The sequence below is a fragment of the Dromiciops gliroides genome, chromosome 5, assembly GCF_019393635.1.
Source record: "Dromiciops gliroides isolate mDroGli1 chromosome 5, mDroGli1.pri, whole genome shotgun sequence".
NCBI lineage: Eukaryota > Metazoa > Chordata > Mammalia > Microbiotheria > Microbiotheriidae > Dromiciops > Dromiciops gliroides.
Window position 1 is genome coordinate 210,669,074 of NC_057865.1, and position 22,426 is coordinate 210,691,499.

A 22,426-nucleotide genomic window follows, 5' to 3' on the forward strand; every position below is an offset into this window, starting at 1 on the left:
CCTCCTGAATCTAGGGTTAGTGCTTTATCCACCGAGCCACCTAGCTGCACCTCCCCCCCCCCCCCAGTCCTTTAATGGAAATGCTGCTAGATCTTGGATTATTCTGACTATAGCTCCACAGTATTTGAATTCCTTTTTTCTAGCTGCTTGCAATATTTTCTCCTTGACCTGGGATCTCTGGAATTTGGCTATAATGTTCCAGGAAGTTTTCCTTTTGGGATCTCTTTCTAGAGGTGATGGGTGGATTCTTTCAATTTCTATTTTACCTTCTGCTTCTGGAATATCAGGGCAATTTTCCCTGATAATTTCTTGGAAGATGATGTCTAAACAGTTATTTTGTTCATGGTTTTCAGGTAGTCCAATGATTTTTAAATTATCTATCCTGGATCTATTTTCCAGGTCAGCTGTTTTTCCAAGGAGATATTTCATATTGCCCTCTTTTTTAATTCAATTTGATTTGCTTTACTGTGTCTTGGTTTCTCATAAAGTCACTAGTTTCCATTTGTTCAATCCTAATTCTTAGGCAATTATTTTCTTCAGAGAGCTTTTCCATTTGGCTTTTCAAGCTGTTGACTTTTTTCTCATGACTCTCCTACATTGTTTTCATTTCTCTTTCCATTCTTTCCTCCATCTCTCTAAATCTTCCTTCTATCTCTCCTACTTTCTCTTCAAAGTCCCTTTGAGCTCCTCCATGGCCTGAGACCAATTCATATTTTTCTTGGAAGCTTTGAATGTTGGAACTTTGACTTTGTTATTATCTTCTTCTGAGGATGTATTCTGGTCTACTTCGCCCCCAAAAAAACTTTCTATAGTTGGCTGCTTTCTTTGCCTACGCATCTCAACCCAGAAGCAGATGTCTGATTGAAATCTGATTCTCTCTGGTTGGAAGCTTGGCATGCCTGGGCCCCTCCCCCACTGGGTCACCACCACTCGATTCAGCCCACTAGTTCAGGACCAGAGTGCTTCGCCCAAACTCCAGCAGAGACCTCAGCTACTTCACAGCAGCCAACCTCCACACCCCCTTACTGGTCCCCCAGCTGAGCCTCAGAAGAAGCTGCTGGCGCTGAAGACTCCAAGGCACTGGAGGCGTGACCTGTTTCTGGCTGGGTCCAGACCGCACTACTGAGCTCCTCTCTCAGCCTGATCAGCAGGTGATCCCAGTTGCCGTCTTTGACTGGAAAATAGTCTCACTCTGTTCTTATGTGAGTTAGGCTGTTCTGGGGGCTTTTTGTGGGCATTATTTGGGAGTGAGTGGACGGGTTTATTGGGAGCTTATGGGAGTCACAGCCTCTCCTCTGCCATCTTGGCTCTGCCCAACCTTGAATATGCTGCCCCACTTTCTATCTTTAACTTTAAAAGCTGTCATGTGGGAGAGGATTAGACTTATTCTACTTTGCCTAAGGGGTGGGAGCAAGAATTTGTGGGTAGAAGTTGGAGAGAGGCAGATTAAGGTATATTATAAGGAAAATTTTGCTATACATAAAAGGTAATCAAAAATGGAATGCTATGGGTCACAAACCATCCATACCTTCTGATCCTGTATTACTCTTGTCCTTAGGTCTTTTGACCCAAACCAGTGGACCATGTAGGTGGTATGCTGATTTTCTTTCAATCTTGCTTCATGATTAGGCCCCAAGAACATATCAAATAATGTATATATGTAAAAAGCACATTGAAAGGAATAAATTTCACAAAAATGTTAGGTAGCCTTGGAACATGAAAATGAGGGTCTCCTACCTTTTTTTTCTTTAAAATTTTTTTTTAACTAACAAGTATTTTTAAAAATTAATCTATCCCTACAATTAACCTTTTCTTTCCATTAAGCATACACAACACACACACCCCTATACATATGTAAAATTCCTCTATTTATATCTACATAGTTTGGAAGCATAACATTAGTCATGTCCAGAAATGTCTCTTTCTAAATTCAAGTTTATTACCTCTCTTAGGAGTTGAGTGAGACAAGAGGTGAGTAGCTTGTTTTATCTTCACTTTTTAGATTTGTGGCTTATCATAGCATTGATCAGATATTTAAAATCTGATAAAATTTTTTCTTGAATATTGTTAGTATTTTATAAATTGTTCTACTCATCATACCACAGCTTGTTTAGACATTCCTCAGTAGGAGCTAACTTTTGCCCCCCCCCCCCAAAAAAAACCTGCTATAAATATTTTTGTACACATATTTTCTTTTTCTCTTTTAAAAAATTTCTTTGGGGGATAGGCCTGGTAGCAGTAGAGCTGGGTCAAAAAGTATGCACAGTTTGGTAACTTTTGGGGCATAATTCCAAATTGCTTTCCAGAATGGCTTAATCAGTTCCTAACTATTGTACCTGTTTTTCCATAGCCCCTCAAAACATTTTACATTTTTCTCTTTCATCATCTTTGCCAGTCCAATACATATGACATGAAATTTCAGATTCGCTTTAATTTTGATTTCTCAAGTTATTAGTAATTTACAACATTTTTATGTAATTGTTGGTAGCTTGGATTTCTTTTTCTGAAAACTTTCTGTTCATATCCTTTAACCATTTTTCTATTGGTGAATGGCTCATAGTCATAAGTTCTAACCTGTTCCTTATATATCTTGGAAATAAGAAAGTTTCTTTATCAGAGACTTGCTGCAAAGATTCCCCGTCCCCCTTCCCCAGTTACTTGTTTCCCTTCAAATTTTAGGTGCTTTGGTTTTGTTTGTGGGGAAAAAATTCAATTTTATATAATTAAAATTGTTCATTTTATCTTATGTGTTCCTATCACTTGTTTAATCATAAACTCTTCCCCTATCCATAGTTGTGGAAAGCAATTTCTTCCTTGTTCCTCTGATTTTTATGTTATGACTTTATATGTTGGTAATATATCCATTTGGAGTTTATATGGGTATATAAGTTTAGTATAAACCTAATTTCTAGTTTCCCAGCAGTTTTCATCAAATAGTGAGCTCTCTCACAACTTAAAATTTAGGGGCTTATCAAGCATTCTGCTACTGAGTTTGCTTCTTGTATGACTTTTTAGTCAGTACCAAATCTCTCTCTCCTTCTTTATGTTTTTCTCTGTCTCTCTCGTGAGTGGGTCTCCTTGTTTTGCTTAAGTTGAAGGCTCAGTGGGCCCTCACAATGCTGATCCCAATACCTGTTGGAATGGAAGTTTTAACTTGTGTTATTTAGGCCTGGATAGATCCTCCACTACTGCAGCCTCATCTATTGCAAACATTTTCTTGGCTTTCTCCTGCCCACAGATCAGAATTCTGAGACTCAAATGATCTACCAGTTTAATTTTCCCCAAGGCAGGGATTATTGGAATAGGTCACTACATATCATACCAATCCTATTGTTTATCACAGCTTTGTGGTAGAGTTTGAAATCACCTATTGACAGATTCCTCCCCTTCTTTCTTTTTTTTATTACTCTTGAGTGTCTTGACCTTTTGTTCTTTATAGGAATTCCTTTATTCTTTATTTATTTATTCTAGGTTTATAAAATATTCTTTTGGAGGTTTGGTACAACACTGAATAAATAAATTGAGGTGGTGTTGTCATTTTTATTAGATTGTTTTCATCTACCCATGAGCAATTAATATTTAAGATCTATCTTTATTTCTGCAAAAAGTAAAGTGTTTTTTATTTTCATTCATACATTTCTTGTATGATTCTTTTTTCTTTTTCTTTTTTCTTTTTTTTTTTTTTTGTGGGTCAATGAGGGTTAAGTGACTTGCCCAGGGTCACACAGCTAGTAAGTGTCAAGTGTCTGAGGTAGGATTTGAACTCAGGTCCTCCTGAATCCAAGGCCAGTGCTTTATCCACTGCGCCACATAGCTGCCCTCTTGTATGATTCTTAGAGGTTAAACCCTAAAGTATTTTGTAGCTTCTATATTCTGAAAATATTTTTTTTTATAATAAAAGGTTTTATTCATAGTTTTGGGTTCCAATTTTTATCCCTCTTTCCCTCACTCCCCTCCCTCTCCCTGAGGCAGCAAACAATCATATATGGGTTATACATGTATGATTTTGTAAAACATTACTATATTTGTCATTTTGTACAAGAAAACTTGATTAAAAGAAAAAAATGAAAGAAAGTGAAAAATAGCATGTTTCAGGCTGTTCCATCAATATAACTTCTTTCTTTGGAGGTGGATAGTATGTTTTATCAATAGACCTTTGGAATTGTCTTGGATCATTGTATTATTGTGAATAGTCAAATCATTCATAGTTCCTCATCAAACAATATTGCTGTCTCTGTGTACAATGTTCTCTTGGTTCTGCTCACTTCACAATACATCATTTCATACATGTCTTTCCAGGCTTTTCTGAAGTTATCCTGCTTGTCATTTCTTATAGTGCAATAATTATCCATCACCATCATATACCACAGCTTGTTTAGCTATTCCCCAGTTGATGGGCATTCCTTTGATTTCCAATTCTTAGCCACTATAAAAAGAGTTGCTATAAATATTTTTGTACAAATGGGTCTTTTTTTCTTTTTGGGGATGTCTTTGGGATATAAACCTAGTGGTGGTATTGCTGGATCAAAGGGTATGCACAGTTCTATAGCCCTTTGGGCATAGTTTAAAATTAATCTCCAGATTGGTTGGATCTTTTCACAACTCCACCAGCATTCCAGCTTTCCCACATTCCCTCCAATACCCAATATTTTCCCTTTTTTGTTATATTTGCCACTATGATAGGTGTGAGGTGATACCTCGGGGTTGTTTTAATTTGCATTTCTCTCATCAGTAATGATCTCATTTTTTCATATGATTATAGATAGCTTTGATTTCTTTGTGTGCAAACTGCCTGTTCATATTATTTGACCATTTATCAATTGGGGAATGACTTGTATTTTTATAAATTTGACCCAGTTCTCTATATATTTGAGAAATGAGTCCTTTATCAGAGATATGTTTCAAAAATTCTCAGTTTTCTGCTTCCTTTGTAACCTTGGTTATATTAGTTTTGTTCGTGCAAAAGCTTTTCAATTTTTTACATAATCAAAATTATCTATTTACATTTAATTTTATTCTCTATATCCTCTTTGATCCTAAATTCTCTATCTTCTTTTGGTCCTAAATTCTTCCCCTGCCCATAAATCTGACAGATAAATTATTTCATACTCCCTTAATTTGCTTATGGTAGCATCCTTTATATATATCATATACCCATTTTAACCATATTTTAGTATATGGTGTGAGATGTTGGTCTATACCTAGTTTCTGCTATACTGTTTTTGTTTTCCCAGCAGTTTTTGTCAAATAATGAGTTTTTTTTTCCAAAACCTTGGATCTTTGGGTTTATAATATACTAGATTACTATAGTCATTTACTATAGTGTAATTTCTAGCTATTCTATTCCACTGATCTACCTCTCTATTTCTTAGCTAGTACCAGATTATTTTGATAATTACTGCTTTATAATACAGTTTGAGATCTGATCCTGGTAGGCCACCTTCTTTCTTATTTTTTTCATTGATTCCCATGGTATCCTTGAACTTTTGTTTTTCCAGATGAATTTTGTTATTATTTTTTCTAGCTCTTTGATAGTTTGATTGGTATAGCACTAAATAAATTAATTAATTTAGGTAGGATTGTCATTTTATTATATTTATTATATAATAACATATTATATTAGCTCTGCCTACCCATGAGCAATTAATATTTTTCCAATTGTTTAGATTTGATTTTATTTCTGTGAAAAGTGTTTTGCACTTTTGGTCATATAGTTGCTGTGTTTGTCTTGGGAAGTAGACTCCCAAGTATTTTATATTGGCCACAGTTATTTTATTTTACTTTTTTTTTTGGCAAGGCAATCGGGGTTAAGTGACTTGCCCAGGGTCACACAGCTAGTAAGTGTTAAGTGTCTGAGGCCAGATTTGAACTCAGGTCCTCCTGACTCCATGGCTGGTGCTCTATCCACTGTGCCACCTAGCTGCCCCCGGCCACAGTTATTTTAAATGGAACTTCTCTTTCTATCTGTTGTTGTTGAACTTTATTGGTAATATATAGAAATGCAAATGATTTATGTGGGCTTATTTTGTATCCTGCAACTTTGCTAAAGTTGTTAATATTTTCAAGTAATTTTTTAGTTGATTCTCTAGGATTTTCTAAAGTATAACATCATATCATCTACAAAGAGTGATAGTTTTGTTTCCTCATTACCTGTTCTAATTCCTTTAATTTCTTTTTCTTCTCTTATTGCTAACATTTCTAATACAATATTAAATATTAGAGGTGATAATGAGCATCTTTGCTTCACCCCTGATTGTATTGGGAAGGCTTTTAGGTTATCCCCAGTACAGATAATGCTTTCTGATTATTTTAGATAAATAGTACTTATTATTTTAAGGTAAGCTCCTTTTATTCCTGTGCTCTCTAGTGTTTTTTTGTTTTGTTTTGTTTTGTTTTGTTTTGTTTTGTTTTGTTTTGTTTTGTTTTGTTTTTGTTTTTGTGGGTCAATTGGGGTTGTGACTTGCCCGGGGTCACACAGCTAGTAAGTGTTAAGTGTCTGAGGTGGGATTTGAACTCAGGTACTCCTGAATCCAGGACCAGTGCTCTATCCACTGAGCCACCTAGCTGCCCCTCTAGTGTTTTTAATAGGATTGGGTGCTGTATTTTGCCAAAGGCCTTTTCTGCATTTATTGAGATAATCATATGATTTCTTTAACTTTTGTTATTGATATGGTGAATTATGCTGATAATTTTCCTAATATTGCATTCCTGGTATAAATCCCACCTGGTCATAGGGTTTGATCCTCGTGACATATTGCTGTAATCTTTTTGCTAGCATTTTATTTAAAACTTTTGCATCAATACTCATTAGCAAGATTGGTCTATATTTTTTTTCTCTGTTTTGGCTCTTTGTGGTTTGGGTATCAGCACCATATTTGTTTCAAAAGGACTCTGCTTATTTTTTCAAAAAATGTATATGGTATTGGGATTAATTTTTTTTTAATGTTTGGTTAGAAATTGGTTGAGGGTTTGAGTTGGCAGTTGGAGACCCCAGCAATGGATGTTGGCCTCCAGCTGCTCCAGTCAGCCCATCCAATCAGAAGTTTCTGCAGTGAGCTCATCTAATAAGTAGCTGTGATCAGGAGAATAAAAAAAGTACAGTCTGATTATAATAGTTTATAAATTTATAGTTATTAGGACCATGTTATCTTTCATAAGAGTCACATCATTTATTTTTCATTTTAAAATTTTTATTCATTTTAAACTTAAATAGAAAACAAGAAAATAAAGGAACATTTCCATGTACACAGCAGAACATAAAGAGAGAATTCCATATAAAACCATTAATTTCTATTTCAGATGTTTTCCTTTTGGCGGGGGGTGGAGAAACTATGTAATAAACACTACACATTGTTTTTAAAGCTTTTCTGTTCTTTTTTAAAAAAAATTTCATTTGTTCCCTGCTGTATACTTTTAATTTTTTCTCCTTTCCTCCACACGCCATCCTAGAAAAGGCTACAATTAAACAAGAATGTACACACACACATATTTGTAATACCATGCTATACATATGTCTGTTTGTCGCTTCTTTCTCTCGAGGTAGATAACATCTTCCTTCATAGTTCCAAGTCTTTACATGTTTTTCTAAAGTCAGCCATCTCATCATTTCTTATATCACAATTGGATTCCATCCATAATCATATAACACAACATATTTAGCCATTCCCTAGTAGAAGGGCATCTGTCTTTTTAGACAATCATTGATGGGTATAAGATGATATCACAGGGGCAGCTAGTTAGCACAGTGGATAAAGCACCAGCCCTGGATTCAAGGAGGACCTGAGTTCAAATCTGGTCTCAGATACTTGAAACTTACTAGCTGTGTGACCCTGAGCAAGTCACTTAATCCCCATTGCCCCACAAAAACAAAAACAAACAAAGATGATATCACAAAGTTGTTTTAAATGACATTTTTCAAATCAATGATTTAGAGCATTTTTTTCATATGACTATATGTAGTTTTGATTTCTTATTAAAAATGCCTGTTAATATCCTTTGACCACTTATCAATTGGGAAATGACTCGTATTTTTGTAAGGCCTTTATCCGAGAGACTATCTATGAAATTTGCGGTCTCCCCCGCCCAATTTTCTCCTTTCTTCCTAATCTTGGCTACATTGATTTTATTTGTACAAGAACCTTGAAATTTAATATAACCAAAATTATCAAGTTTTTACCTCTGTCTGTTGTTTCTGTTCTCCTATCTATGAGTCTGATAGTAATATGTTTCATATTCTAATTTTTTGGTGATATCTCCCTTTATATCTAGGTCATATCTAGGCTTAAGATATTGGTCCATGCCCAATTTCTGCCAGACTGCTTTCCAGTTTTCCCAAATAATGAATTTATATCCCTATAACTTAAATCTTTGCATTTGTCAAACACAAGTTTACCATAATCCTTTACTACTGTGTATTATATGTTTACTTGTTCCACTGATCTAACTTTCTGTTTCTTAGCCAATACTAGTTTTGATATTTACTACCTTATAATATACTTTGAGCTCTGATACCACCTTCCTTTACAATTTTTCCTTTTTTTCCCATAAAAGTATTTTATTATTTTCCAGTTACATGTAGAGATAGTTTGCAACATTTGTTTTTATAAGGTTTCTAGTTTCAATTTTTTTCTCCTCCCTTCCCTTCCCCCTCCCCAAGACAGCTAACAATCCAATATAGGTTATTTATCCTTTACAATTTTTCATTAGTTTCTTTGAAACTCTTGACCTTTTATTCTTCCGATAAATTTTACTATTATTTTTTCTAACTCAGTAAAATAATTTTTTGTAATTTAAATGGGATGATATTGAATAAATAGATTAGTTTAGATAAAAAATATTGTTTTTATTATATTGCTTTGCCTATCCATGAATAATTACTATTTCTCCAGTTATTTCAGTCTGACTTTATTTGAATAAATATTGTTTTATAATTATGTTCATGTAGTTCCTGGGTCTATTTTGGCAAGTATACTCTCATGTATTTTATACTGTTTACAGTTATCTTGAATGGTCTAAAACAATATTGGATAATATTGGTAACACATAGTGTAGTTTCCTTGTTTGTCACTTTTAATTAAATATATTTTATCTTTAACTTTGTCTGAAATTATCATTGATACTCCTGCTTTTTTTTTTTAACATCAGCTGAAGCATAATAAATTCTACTCCAGCCCTTGATTTTTACTCTGTGTCTCTCTCTCATTTTCTATTGTTTCTTGGAAGCAACATATTGCTGAATTCACATTTTTAATCCATTCTGCTATCCATTTCCATTTTATGGGGAAATTCATCACATGTCTAATTTACTTCTAACTATTATCTTGCCCTCTTGTTCCTTCATCTACCCACTCTTTTAAGAGTCTGTCCTTTACCCTCTTCTCCCACCACCCTCCACCTTAATCTACCTATCCCTCTGAGTCCTTCCCTTACCCTCTCTCCCACCCTCCTAATTCTTAATCTAAACACTTTTCTAAAAGTCCCTTTCTTTTCCTATCTCCTAGTCTTCTTATTTCATTATAAATTTAGAAGACTTTTATACCTTCTAGTTGTATATGTTGTACCCTCTTTTTCAAGAGAGTAAGTTTCTAGCACTACCAGCCTTCCAAACCCCCTTGTTTCTTCTTCTTCTTCACCACCTAGCTGCCCCCACTCCTGTATGAGTTCTTCCTTTCATGCCTCATTTGTATGAGATAATTATTCCTTTTTACCTCTCCATACCCAGTTTTATTTTTTTAGAATCAACCCATCATACTCAGCTTAGTGCAAACCTTTTTTTCAAACTATCCAAGTAGTAATGACAGTGATAATAGTACTGATACATTTTCACATAAGAAGTAAACAGTTTGACCTTATTGATTCCTTTATGATTGGTCTTTAATGTTTACCATATATTTCTCCTGGATCTTATATGTTGAATTTTCCATTAAGTTCTGATCTTTTTGTTATAAATACCTGAAAGTCTTTCAGTTTGTTAAATATCCATTTTTTTCTATTCGGAATTAACTTTGCTGGGTTAGTTATTTTTGCTTGCAACCCCAACTTTTTTGCTCTTTGAAATATCGTGTTCCAAGACTTGCAGTCTTTTTTTTCTTGTGTTTTGTTTTTTTTGGTTTTTTGCAGGGCAGTGAGGGTTAAGTGACTTGCCCAGGATCAAGTGTCAAGTGTCTGAGGCCAGCTTTGAACTCAGGTCCTCCTGAATCCAGGGCAGGTGCTTTATCCACTGCACCACCTAGCTGCTTTTGACACGTACTTCATGTGTGGTCTTGGGCAAGTTACCTAATCTCTGTTCCCTAATCAGCTCTCACTATCAGTTGCAGAAAAATTGCTGATCTGCTTTGGTTAAGGGAAGTTCCCTCACTTGGAGTTCCCTATAAGAACAGAATCACAGGTCTAATTCCATCTCATCCCCATCGCCAGTATTATTTTAATTTTGTAAGCCTTTAGTCTTTGATAGTTTTATACCAATTTAGTTAAAAATTCAAAATGTATATCTTGTATCTTGATCATACTGTTTTGTCAGAGTTAAATTTTTCATGTTTAAACTGAGATTTTCTCTAGGCTCTTTAGCAGTGTTAGTACCATATTATCACCAAGAGATTGTTTTCAGTGTTTAGAGTAAATGCAGAGCAGTGGTGTGATGGAGTTTTATGTAAGATTAGTCATATTTTACCAAATTCCAGCAGACTACAAATTTTTCTATTGTATTAGAAATTTGGGGGCAGCTAGGTGGCACAGTGGATATAGCACCGGCCCTGGATTCAGGAGGACCTGAGTTCAAATCCAGCCTTAGACACTTAACACTTACTAGCTGTGTGACCCTGGGCAACTCACTTAACCCCAGTTGCCTCACCAAAAAAAAAAAAAAAAAGAAAAGAAATTTTATTATATCAAATACAGGTATACTTACTTTAAGAAAATCTGCTTTGCTAAAATACAAACATAAATTATTTATGAATCGAGTATTAATATTATTGAAGGATTTCGTGTAGGTTTCCTTTAAATAGTGAGCTCCTTCAGTGCATTAAAGATATGGCTCAATTTATAAAACTTTGCATTACATACAACTTTTTAAGGAACAACATATATCTATTATATAATGAGGAATTTTTTTTTTGTAAGTGAAGCTTTGCTTAAAGCTTTGACATTTTTTGTCATTCATGAATTTTTTTCCTAATAGCATTTTAATGATTATCTTCCAAATCATTACTAATGCCGTAATTTTGTTTATTTTTAGGCATCATGACCGAAAGATGTGTATAATAGGATTGAGCATCTTACTGGAGTTACAAAACCGACCTCCTGCAGTAGATGCTGTGGCTGGACAAATTGTTCCTTCAATCCTTTTCCTTTTCTTGGGCCTCAAACAAGTCTGTACTACTAGACAACTCACAGACCAAGGAGATCATTCTAAAGAGGAAAAGGCAGATGCAGAAGATAATGGTAAAGTCATTTGACTGTATTGTAGGATAGACATAAGTTTTGTTTTTCCGTTTGGACTTTTGGATTCAGTTATGTAGGGAACTACTGGTGATGAAATCCTTTCTGCCAGTGTATGCTGGCTACTTTTTTCCTGTGACTTAGAGTCTTAGACTATTGTGTGGGGCACTGAGAAGTTAAGCAACTTGACCAGGGTCACAGAGCCAGTATTGGTCAGAGGTGGGATTTGAATCCAATTCTTCCTGAGTTCAAGGCTGGCTCTCTAGCCATCATTCCATATTTCCTCTAATTCACCCTGTTACCACAAGTAAATTTCAACTGAGTATAAATTTTCTTCCATTTAGTACCTGAAAAATAGCATAAATTTCCCTTAGCCTTTTGTTATTAGTCAGATGGCTTTCTTGCCATTAATTATATCTCACTGAGTTTTATAGTAGTTATACATTTTTATATCTAGTTCATTAATATAGTTATTGGATGTTGTTAAATTACCAAAAATTTTTATAACTAAGAAAACTACCTTTTTAATAACAGAAAATCAACATATTTTAAACCTTTGCCAGTCGGATTGTTTTAATGTACTATAATCCTCAGAGAAGACAGTTTCCACTAAAGAAGCAAAGCATCAATGTGGAAATTAGTGGAGGTGCCTGTTTTTTTTTTTTTAATGGACTAGCTTATTTTCACAGATGATAAATGGGATTCATGAAAGTTATTATTTGAATGTATTTTGAAATTGGGTTCAAATTATAATGGATTTAGAATAAGTACTTGGGAAAGATAGTAAATTTTTTACAAGATAGATTAATTAGTACCATGAACCTATAGAATCAGATCATCATCATCATAGGTATAAAAGATAAAAAACAAGTGTTATTATACTACTGAATCAGTTTTTTGGGAATCATTTCTAGGAAGACATTTTGAAGGCACACATTAATTCTGAAATTGAATAATTCCTTCTTTAAGCTAATGGTGTTTGACTTTCTCATAGAACTTAATTCCAGAATTTCAGAGTTGGAAGAAACTTTAGAGACTAGTCTAACCTCCTCATTTTACAAATTAGGGATCTTGTACTCGTTGTCATATAGTGACACATTTATCCAAAATCAGTTGACCATCCATTCTTATTATTTCCTTTTTTGTGGGAGATAAGAAGAACTAGCCATATTGGATACAGCCTTCAGTTGGGTAAAAGATAGAGAAATAATGGCAGCATTGTACTCCGTTGGGATGAGGTTACCTTTTTTGTCAGACAGATAAAGCATTGCTTCCTGGAGCTTGCTCTTTGGGGTAAGAACAAGGAGTAACCCTGCTTCCTTTTCTTTTCTTGGTTGTGAATAATCAGTGTGATTCCAAGAAATAGACCATAACTTTTTTTATTGTTTTATTGAATCCAAGTGAAATCAGCTTATGAGAGCACAGATAACTGCAACTGTACTTCACCTCTCAAAAACACCACATCTTTATTCTATCTGGTTTGTTTATACCAAACTTATCCCTCTTCCTAAATTCCTTATTTCTTTTGAGAGTACATCGTTCTTCCAGCCACCAAATTTCACAGCCTTAGAGTAATCACCTCTTCCCTTTTCCTTTGCTTTTCATGTACTTCAGTTGCCAAGTCTTGCTGATTCTCCTTCTACAATATCTCTCACATTTGTCCCTATCAATCCAGTCACATGACCACCACTCTGGGTCAGGCCCTTATCTTATACCTATACCCATAGCCTGTTTATTACATTCTTTGCCGAAAGACTCTCTCTCTTTAATTTATCCTCCACATAGGTGCCAGAGTAATAGTCCTCAAACACAGATATGACCATGTTACTCCAAGAGCTCTTGTAGCATATAAAACAGACTTTTCCATTTGGCATTAAACCTTCACAGTCTTTCGTGCTTGATTTTTGTCTACCCTTTATACACTCTCCATTCTAATCTGGTCTACTTGTTATTCATATAGACAGTTCTCGCTTTATGTAAATTCACATTACATAAATTTTACTTTATATAAAGAATTCTGAAAGAAAGTCACATTCCCAAAAAAACATGTATGTTAACTTTACCGTACAGTACTGGGCTTTTTCTCTCAGTTCTTGCCCTTCGTCTGAGTGCTCTCTGGCTTCCCACCTACCCACACCTCCTACCCCACTAAAAAAAAAATCTTAAAAAAAATTCCTCCAGTTGAAAGCAGAACAACAGATGAGTGGAAGAGACTGCTGCTAGATCCAGGTTTCCCTTGAGATGTCCAACATGGAGACAGCTTTGTCTTGTTCACCCATCGTGTGTGCCTGGCCCTGTCCCAGTAGATTTCTTGTAGTAGTAGCTTGTATTCTAGCTTCTCTGTTCCTGGTCCCCCATGTGTTTGATCTGTGTGCTGTTCCCTCCCCAGGTGCTCATCCCCTTTCTATGTCCCCCACCAAATTTGCCATAAAAATCACTTTTTGTAGAGGTCTGAGGAATAGTCCATTTATGGAAAGTGAGAACTGTCTGAACCTGTTTCAGTTACTATCTCTGTGCCTTGGCACAGGCTGTCCCTCATGCCTCGAATGCTCTCCTTATGACCACCGTTCTAGCTCCCTTCAAAGCTCAGTTCAAGTACCACTCCCTACAAGGAGGCTTTTTTGGGATTATCTTCCCATATGCAAAAAAAGTCTTTGTATCTATATAGATATGTTTCCTCTCAAAATTCTTATCCCTTTTAATAGAATGCAAGCTCCTTGAGGGCAAGAAGTATTACATTTTTGTTCTTATTTCCCAGTACCTACCACAGTGCCTGGCATAGAGTAGATGCTTAATAAATGCTTATTAATTGACTAATTTTTCTGTTTTCTTATATAATTATTTTATAGTCTTGTAGTTTTATTTTTAACCAGTAATATTGCAAATCATCATAAGCTAGAGAATGCTGTTTTTAGTATAGTATACAGTTCTCTGGATCTGACTTTTATCCTCTTTACAATTCATTCTCTGTCTACAGGTACTGTATCTTGTAGGTAGAAATAGGAAATTAACTTTTAAAGCTTCTTTTTCTTTATTTTATATTCTTAGATGATAGAAAGTTGAAGGTATTGATTGTAAGTTCTTTAGTGTCTATGCCATGTTTTTAAATTATTTGGCGCAAAGTTATTTTGGTAGATTACTTCACACCAAAAATTACCCTTAAGTTTATGAAATATCATGGGTACATCTTTGTATTTTTAGAGCTAGGTTCAGAATTGGCATTTTGAAGCTTGGGTTAGCTCCGGGTTTTTTCTCATTGTGGGGCTTTTTTTTTTCCCCCAATAGTCCATATTGTTCATTTACTACATATATGTATTTTATAAACCTTATGGAAGGTTGAGACTGAAGTGCTACTTTCCTATTAGTTACAGTACTGGTCTAACTGCTATGAACAGACTGGTACTGAAAACAGAAACCAATCCATGGTAACATGCAATTCAGCTTTTAACTTTTCAACCCACGCAAAGGTAACTACTTTATTTTTTCTTTGCATTTTTATATTTTCACTATTCTAGCAGTATATATTTTCCAGCAGTTCATGAACAACTTAGGTAGTAGTTAAATAGCATGCAGTTAAAAATGGTGGTTATTATTAATTTTTATTTATTTTATTAATTTATTATTAATTTATTAATTTTTTAAAGTACACAACACAAGCTTTTCATGTTTCTTTTTAAGACAAATGAAGTTCATTAAAGAATCTCTTGTCAAAAAGAAATCTGTAGTAATCAATGTGAGGAAGCAGTAGAGAGTTAAAGTAGACACACTGAATCAGATAGATCACTGATTTAGGAATTGTTGGAAACAATTTGGAGGAGGAAGGAAAAGTTATTTTAAAAATTAGCTAAAGAGATTAACTATATAATTTCATGTGTGCAATTTTAACAAGCTATACGATGTTCTCATTCTCATTCCTCGAAAATTGTTTTATTATTTTCATTATAAGCCCTCATGGAACAGTGGCTCCCCGGGTTTGATTTATTGAAATTGTTATTTGGTTCAAATGTGATAATATAAAAAGGGCTTTGCAGACTTTAAAGTATCACATAAATGAGAATTGTTTTTATTATTGCAATCATCTTTATTCAGATTGTTCAGTGTGTTATGAGTTTATTTTGGGTGAACTTTGTTTTAAATACTGAATGGGTTTACAGAGGAAATTCCAAGTGATGAGGAAGACACAAATGAAACTAGTCAAGCAATGCATGAGAATAATGGAGGAGGAGATGAAGATGAGGAAGAAGATGATGATGATTGGGATGAAGATGTTTTGGAAGAAACTGCTCTTGAAGGATTCAGCACTCCACTTGATCTTGAAGATAGTGTGGATGAATATCAGTTTTTTACACAGGCTCTATTAAGTATGTCCTCATGTCTTGAATCATTAGCAAAATAATACATAGTAATTTGATTCTCTGAAAGATGTTTAGAGATAGTTTACCATTAAATGGTAAAAAAAACCAACAACATTGTATAGAGCATTTGTACCAAGATTGCAGTCCTCAAGTAGCTTTTGATTCTTTTACAACTTAGAGCTTTTCAGAACTTTTCATTTCTATGGTAAAAGATCATATTTGATTTTTAAAGGCATATAGTAAAAATGTGGTTCTTAATTACTGGGTATTGAAATTTGTGTCTATACTTACATAGCCTTGACTCAGTTGGCACTATGATTTTCCCAAAACTCTGGTCTGACCATACTGCCCCTTACTCACTATTATATCTAGTGGTTCACTATTGTCTCCAAGATAAAATATGAAATGCTATATTTGGCATTTAAAGACCATTACAACCTGGCCCTCTCCTGCCTTTCCAGTCTTTTTATACTTTTCTTCCTTCAATATACTCTAAATTCCAATGATACTGGTTGCTTCTAAGCCTTTTCTTTGGCCTTCCCTTATGCCTAGAATGTTCTCTCTCATCTCCACCTCTTCAATTTCCTGGCCTCCATTCAAACTTAGCTTAAATTCCTCCTGATGCAAGAGGCTTTTCTTGTCCTTCTCATTGTTCGTACCTTTCTTCTAAGATTACCTTCCATATACACTGTATATGTCTTTTATGTGCATAGTTATTTTTGTATTGTTTCCTCCATTAGAATGTGAGCTCCTTTAGGTTAGGAATTGTATTTTTGTTTTTCTTTGTATCCCCAGCACTTTAGCATAGTCCCTGGTGCATAATAAGCACTTAATAAATGCTTGTTGATTGATTAATCAGATACTAAACTGTCGAATAAGAAACACTACAGAGGAAGAGCTGTAGTTATTAATTCGGTGTGGAATTCAAAGGAGAAGGAAAAGTAAAAAATCACCCCAGTTATTTGAGAGAGTATTGGTATCTGACAAAAATAAGGAATTCATTGGCTCCAACTCTCATAGGGACATTGATGAATTTGAATGTAGGTAAATTGAGTTTGATATAATGTAAAAACATCTAAGCAGATAAAGCATTTGGAAACAATGAGATTAGAGGTTTGGGATGGAAATTTAGATTCGTAAATTATTTTATGTAGAGATTATGGTTGAAACTTTGAGTGTAAGATCTTTGAGGGTGAGCGTGTATATATCTATATATCTGTGTCTGTCTGTCTATCTATCTATCTATCTATCTATCTATCTATCTATCTATCTATCTATCTAAAGAGAGAACAGAAGACTAAGTACTAAACCTTCAGGGAACATTGCTACCTAAAAGGCAACAAGTAGAGCCAGCAAAGGGGGACACAGGGTTAGGGAGGAAAAGTAAGTTAGCAAAGTCTTATCCTGTATTTCCTTCTGTATTTTGGTATGGATTAGACTCTTAAAAAGTACTTATTAATTTATTGTTTTCCTAAATACCAACTACTTTTTTTTTTTTTAGTGAGGCAATTGGGGTTAAGTGACTTGCCCAGGGTCACACAGCTAGCAAGTGTTAAATGTCTGAGGTCAGATTTGAACTCAGGTCCTCCTGACTCCAGGGCCAGTGCTCTATCCACTGCACCATCTAGCCGCACCCCCCCCCCCCCCCCCGCCACCCCAACTACTTTCTTAGAACATTTCCTATCATAATTTTGTCATGGTGCTGTAGTCATGAAATATTTGTCAGTTATATAACTTATCACTTTGTTTTGGGGGCTGGTTCCTCTTCCCCACCCTGCCTTTTCTTAGATGTTCAGCGACGGGATGCTGCCTGGTACCATTTGTTAACAGCACCACTCAGTGAAGAACAGAAAAAAGCATTACAGGAAATTTACACATTGGCAGAACACCGGAGAAATGCTGCAGGTCAGTTTTTTAATCCTTTTTTAGTGTGTACACAAGGATAGGATTGGTGATGGACTGACCGATTCTGATTTGGAAAAAAATTGCCTTCTGTTTTGTGAATAAAACTGATAGAATCTGAGCTAGATGTTCTGAAGCTTAACTCTGTGTGTAACAAGTAATTTCCAGAAGTATGTATGTGTTGATAGAGCACTTTTATTACTCTAGGTGTAGGATCTTATTATGCAAGAATATGTTCTCGTTCTTAGGGTTTAATTTTTGTTGTTTTCTTGACAAGTAGATGTTTGAGATTATCAGATTATAATTTTAAATGTTAGTAATAGGTAATAGTATTTCACTGAAATATTTTACAGCTAAAAAGTATGATAGTCAACCTACAAGCATGCTTATTCAACATTTGGAACATAAAAGAAAATAGGAACTTAGGCTTTAGAGTTAGGAAACTTATTTTTGGGGGGGGTGAGGCAATTGGGGTTAAGTGACTTGCCCAGGGTCACACAGCTAGCAAGTGTCAAGTGTCTAAGGCCGGACCCAAACTTGGGTCCTCCTGAATCCAGGGCTGGTGCTTTATCCACTGTGCCACTTAGCTGCCCCTAAACTTTGTTTTTGTCTTAAAAAAGTACCTCTTTTACTAAATTATTCAGTGAGACCATAGAAGCCTATTAATCTCATAAAAATTTTTTTTGAAACTGTCATGTTTGTTCAAATTAACATTTATTGGATATCTAGTATGTGTTAGGTGTTAGTAGTGATGAATTTGAAAGTGTAATAATATACAATCCTTGTTTTATAAAAACTTAGAATCTAGCAGACAATGATAGTTGTGCCTTATTGACCATATGAGGAAAGTGCTTTGTAAATCATAGATCCCTAGATAGTTCATTATTAGTATTATTCTTCACAGCAATAGAAACAATAAATCTAATGTAAAATAGCTTTGAAACTTACATTTATTTTTTTCATCACTTAGTAAAAACTTTTTACAGGATTAAGTAGTATATAGCTAATTTTTGGCATAGGACTTGGAAAAAAAAAAAGAAGTCAAATTCACCAGAACATTTGAAGTCCTCACAAGTCCCACTTATTTTTTTGGGGGGGGGGTGAGGCAATTGGGGTTAAGTGACTTAAGTGCCCAGGGTCACACAGCTAGTACATGTCAAGTGTCTGAGGCTGTATTTGAACTCAGGTCCTCCTGACTCCAGGGCCGGTGTTTTATCCATTGTGCCACCTAGTTGCTCCTTAGACCTCTTTTTAAAATGAGGAGGATATATACCTAATTTCTTCCACACTATTTCCATTTTTCCCAGAATATTTTATACAGGTATATTTTTATATTAGCTTGTGTAAACTTTAAGCTTCAAAGATGGAAACTGTTCTATTATAATTAATTATCAAATATATTTCCATTATCTATGATTTTTTAATTTAAAAGATGTTATACATTTTTCAATATTCAATCAATTCTTTGTTGTCTAGGTAACCAGACGAGAATAATGCAACTAGAAATCCAAAAGAGCAGTCAAAAATCCATATTTGTTTTTTATAATATGTTGTGATATATGTGTGCCCATATGTACTTTTTCTTTCTCATAAGCAGATAATTTTTAAATTGACATGATTTGTATGTTCTGATTAAAAATATTTTAAAAGGTAAAAAGAAATGAGGACGGGATATTTGGAGGTTATTTTCCATTTTTACGACTTTGGTTTTTTTTACCTTTTTTTGTCAACTCTAGAGACAAAGAAGATTGAACAAGGAGCCTTCACCTTTGACAATAAAGGCATCCTTTCAGCATTTAACTTTGGGACTGTACCTAACAACAACTGAAGAAAGAAATGCAAGGACTGAGTTTCATCACTAGATTTTATTTCACAGTGGTTTTTGACTTTTGAGGGTTAAGGGGAAGAAACAAAGGGAGTTTTCCTTTTGAAGTGTCCTGCTCTACCAGTTTCCTTAAGCAACACTTTTATCTCCTTACCCTGCTCCTAGTATTTTAAACAGCCACAGTTATGTATGAAATTTTAAGAAAGAAAAATGTTGGATTTAAAAAACCAACTATATACTCCAAAGGATGATTGACTAAGGTGGGCTTGAATCGAATTGCACTTCTCAGGTTTTTGCCATGCAGAATCGGTTGACTTATATCTGGATAACAGTGCCTTCTGTTGTACATGGATTGCCTGCAAAAAAAAAAAAAATGGAGTGCATTGCAGTTTTTTAAGCATATACTGTAAGACTTGGTTATGTGTTTTCCTGTTCTGCATTTTACTACATAAATTTATTGTTTGGTGTTTAGTTATAATTCACTCTGGTTTCAAAAACATAATTGCTGCCCTCCTCAGAGATGTCTCTGGGAAATTTCTTCAGGACTCGTAAAATATGCATGGCACTGATAAAAGTTTCATTTGTGAAAAAGTTTATATGTTTCTTTTTGAAGAATGTTACACAGTTTCCTCTATACTCCCCTCTCCCCCAACCCTTTTCTGCTTCAAAAGGTTAAGATTTTTCTTTCAGAGACAGACAATCTGAGAATTATCCTGGTAGCTTTAGGACCCAACTTTTTACTGGCAGAAAGTAATAACACCTATCAGCAGGTGTTGTGAACAGTAAAGGAGCTGTGTATATTTAGTCATGTGATTTTAATTATATTAATTGGTTACTATATTTAAAGCACATTGAAATCCCAGAAGAAACGTATGCTATTTGAGCATACTGTCTTTCTGGATATGAGGCATTTCTTTTTAAAAATCCATTATCATTCCAGCCATATTATGAGAACAATAGGGTCCAAAACATTTTGGAACAAGTTTTTAACTAAAAAAAAATTGCCAGAAAACCATCTAAATTTTCTCTTCTCCCTTTCTCACATATCCTTTCTTTACTCCTCTTAACCCCATATTAGCCCAGATGTCAGCTAGTTTTCTGTAACCTAGTTTATGTGTTAATATTTTTCTAGAGTTGACTGTAATGGTCAGCTATAATGGTCATTATTCTTATGTTCTAATGTATATATGTCCCTTAGAGGAAAGTTCAAGTGGGCCTTATATCCATAGTAGTTCTATATGTGTTAGACACCAGAACATTTTTCTGTTTCTTAGCACAATTTAGTTCTGGACAGTACTGTGAAGACTTTTTCATTCATTGAAATGGAAACTCTAGTTTGACTACTATTTTTTCAGAACTTAACATCTCAATCTGAATTCTAGTTCTATTATTCCTTTATGTGGAAAAAGTTTTTTCTGTCTGTGAAACATTTGCTTTCCCATCACTTATCGAGGGTATTTTCTCTAGATTACTATCACTTTTGAATACAACCTTTTTGGCATTTTAATTTTTTTTAAATCTATTATTCTATAATCATAGACAGAAATGTCTTGAGGGTAGTGTACAAAGAGTTAAATGACCCTCATGTCCTCAGCCTTTCTCTTTTCAAGGAATTAAAGCAAATGTTTCTACTTGCAAGAAATAAACATAAATTATTTCATATCATTTAAAAGGGGACTCCACTAGTGATATTTTTAAGGATTTCTTATTGTGCTTTGATTCTTTCCTCCCATCCTACTTACTTTCAAGAATATAGTTCTCTTTTAATATAAATGACTTCATAAATTCTCAAAACGGGCAAGAGATTTCAGAATTTTCTTGTGCTGTATTTTGTCTATGCTGTGGTAAAAGGGGAGGTGTATAAATGTGCATCACCTTGTCTTGTTTTTGAAGCCAGGGTAGTTGTGGAATTTAGATAACAGTAGTGCTAGATTCAATGTCATCTGATTACCTTTGGACATGCAGAAACCTATGAATGTACTGTAAAATAAAATGAAGGCTGATAACCAGAAATCTTTTTCTACATGAAGCATTTTCTTAAATGTGAAGCTGATATAGGTACCTTTTCAAAAGTTCATCAACCTATAAAATTTCATCTTGTTTTTCTATAGGAATAGCATTGGAAATAGAATGTTGGATTTAGGATTAGGAAGAGTTTAAATTCAAATTCTGCTTCTGACTCTCACTAGCTAGGAACATATCATTTTAATCTTTCAGAACCTCTGTTTACTTATCTGAAGAATGAATATAATAGCTGTAATACCTATGTTGAAGGGATATTGTGAGGCTTAAATGAGAGAATATGTAAAGTGTTTGGTAAACTTTAAAGTACTGTAAAAGGGCCAATTACAATTAGCTCATTTCTAAATTTTATTTTTTGAATATTTTTTCCAAATGTAAAAATAATTTTAAACATTCTTTTTTTTTAAAATGTCATGCTCCAGATTCTCTCCCCTTCCTTCCCTGACCTTTCCCTGAGACAGCAAGCAAATTTATATGTTACATATATGTAATCATGCAAAACATGTTTCCAAACTGGTTATGTTGTGAAAGAAAACACACACACAAAAAAAACCCATGGAAAAAAAAAATAAAATGAAAAATAGTAAGCCTCAATTTGCATTCAGGCTCCATAAGTTCTTTCTCTGTAGTGGATATTTTTCATCATGAGTCCTTTGGAATTGTCTTGGATCATTGTATTGCTGAGAATAGCTGTCATTCACAGTTGATCAATATTGTATAATATTGGTATTATTGTGTACAGTGTTATGTTTCTGCATACTTCATTTTGCATCAGTTTATGTAAGTCCAGGTTTTTCTGAATACATCCTTCTTCTCATTTCCTATAGCATAATGGTATTCCATTACAATCACAAATGACAACTTGTTCATCTGTTCCCTAATTAAT

At 34.4% G+C, this 22,426-nt stretch overlaps 1 protein-coding gene across 2 annotated transcripts in view; it reads left to right on the top strand.

Moving 5' to 3' along the window:
- IPO8 (importin 8) overlaps positions 1-21,531 on the top strand; it is a 164,565-nt gene extending 143,034 nt beyond the window's left edge. For both annotated transcript variants that reach the window (XM_043968290.1, XM_043968291.1), the window contains 4 exons: positions 11,234-11,439; positions 15,591-15,797; positions 17,580-17,696; positions 19,430-21,531. In XM_043968290.1, coding sequence (XP_043824225.1) covers positions 11,234-11,439; positions 15,591-15,797; positions 17,580-17,696; positions 19,430-19,521 — 622 coding nt within the window. In that variant the 3' untranslated portion in view covers positions 19,522-21,531. The remainder of the gene's footprint in view (positions 1-11,233; positions 11,440-15,590; positions 15,798-17,579; positions 17,697-19,429) is intronic.
- Positions 21,532-22,426: the final 895 nt, after the last annotated feature.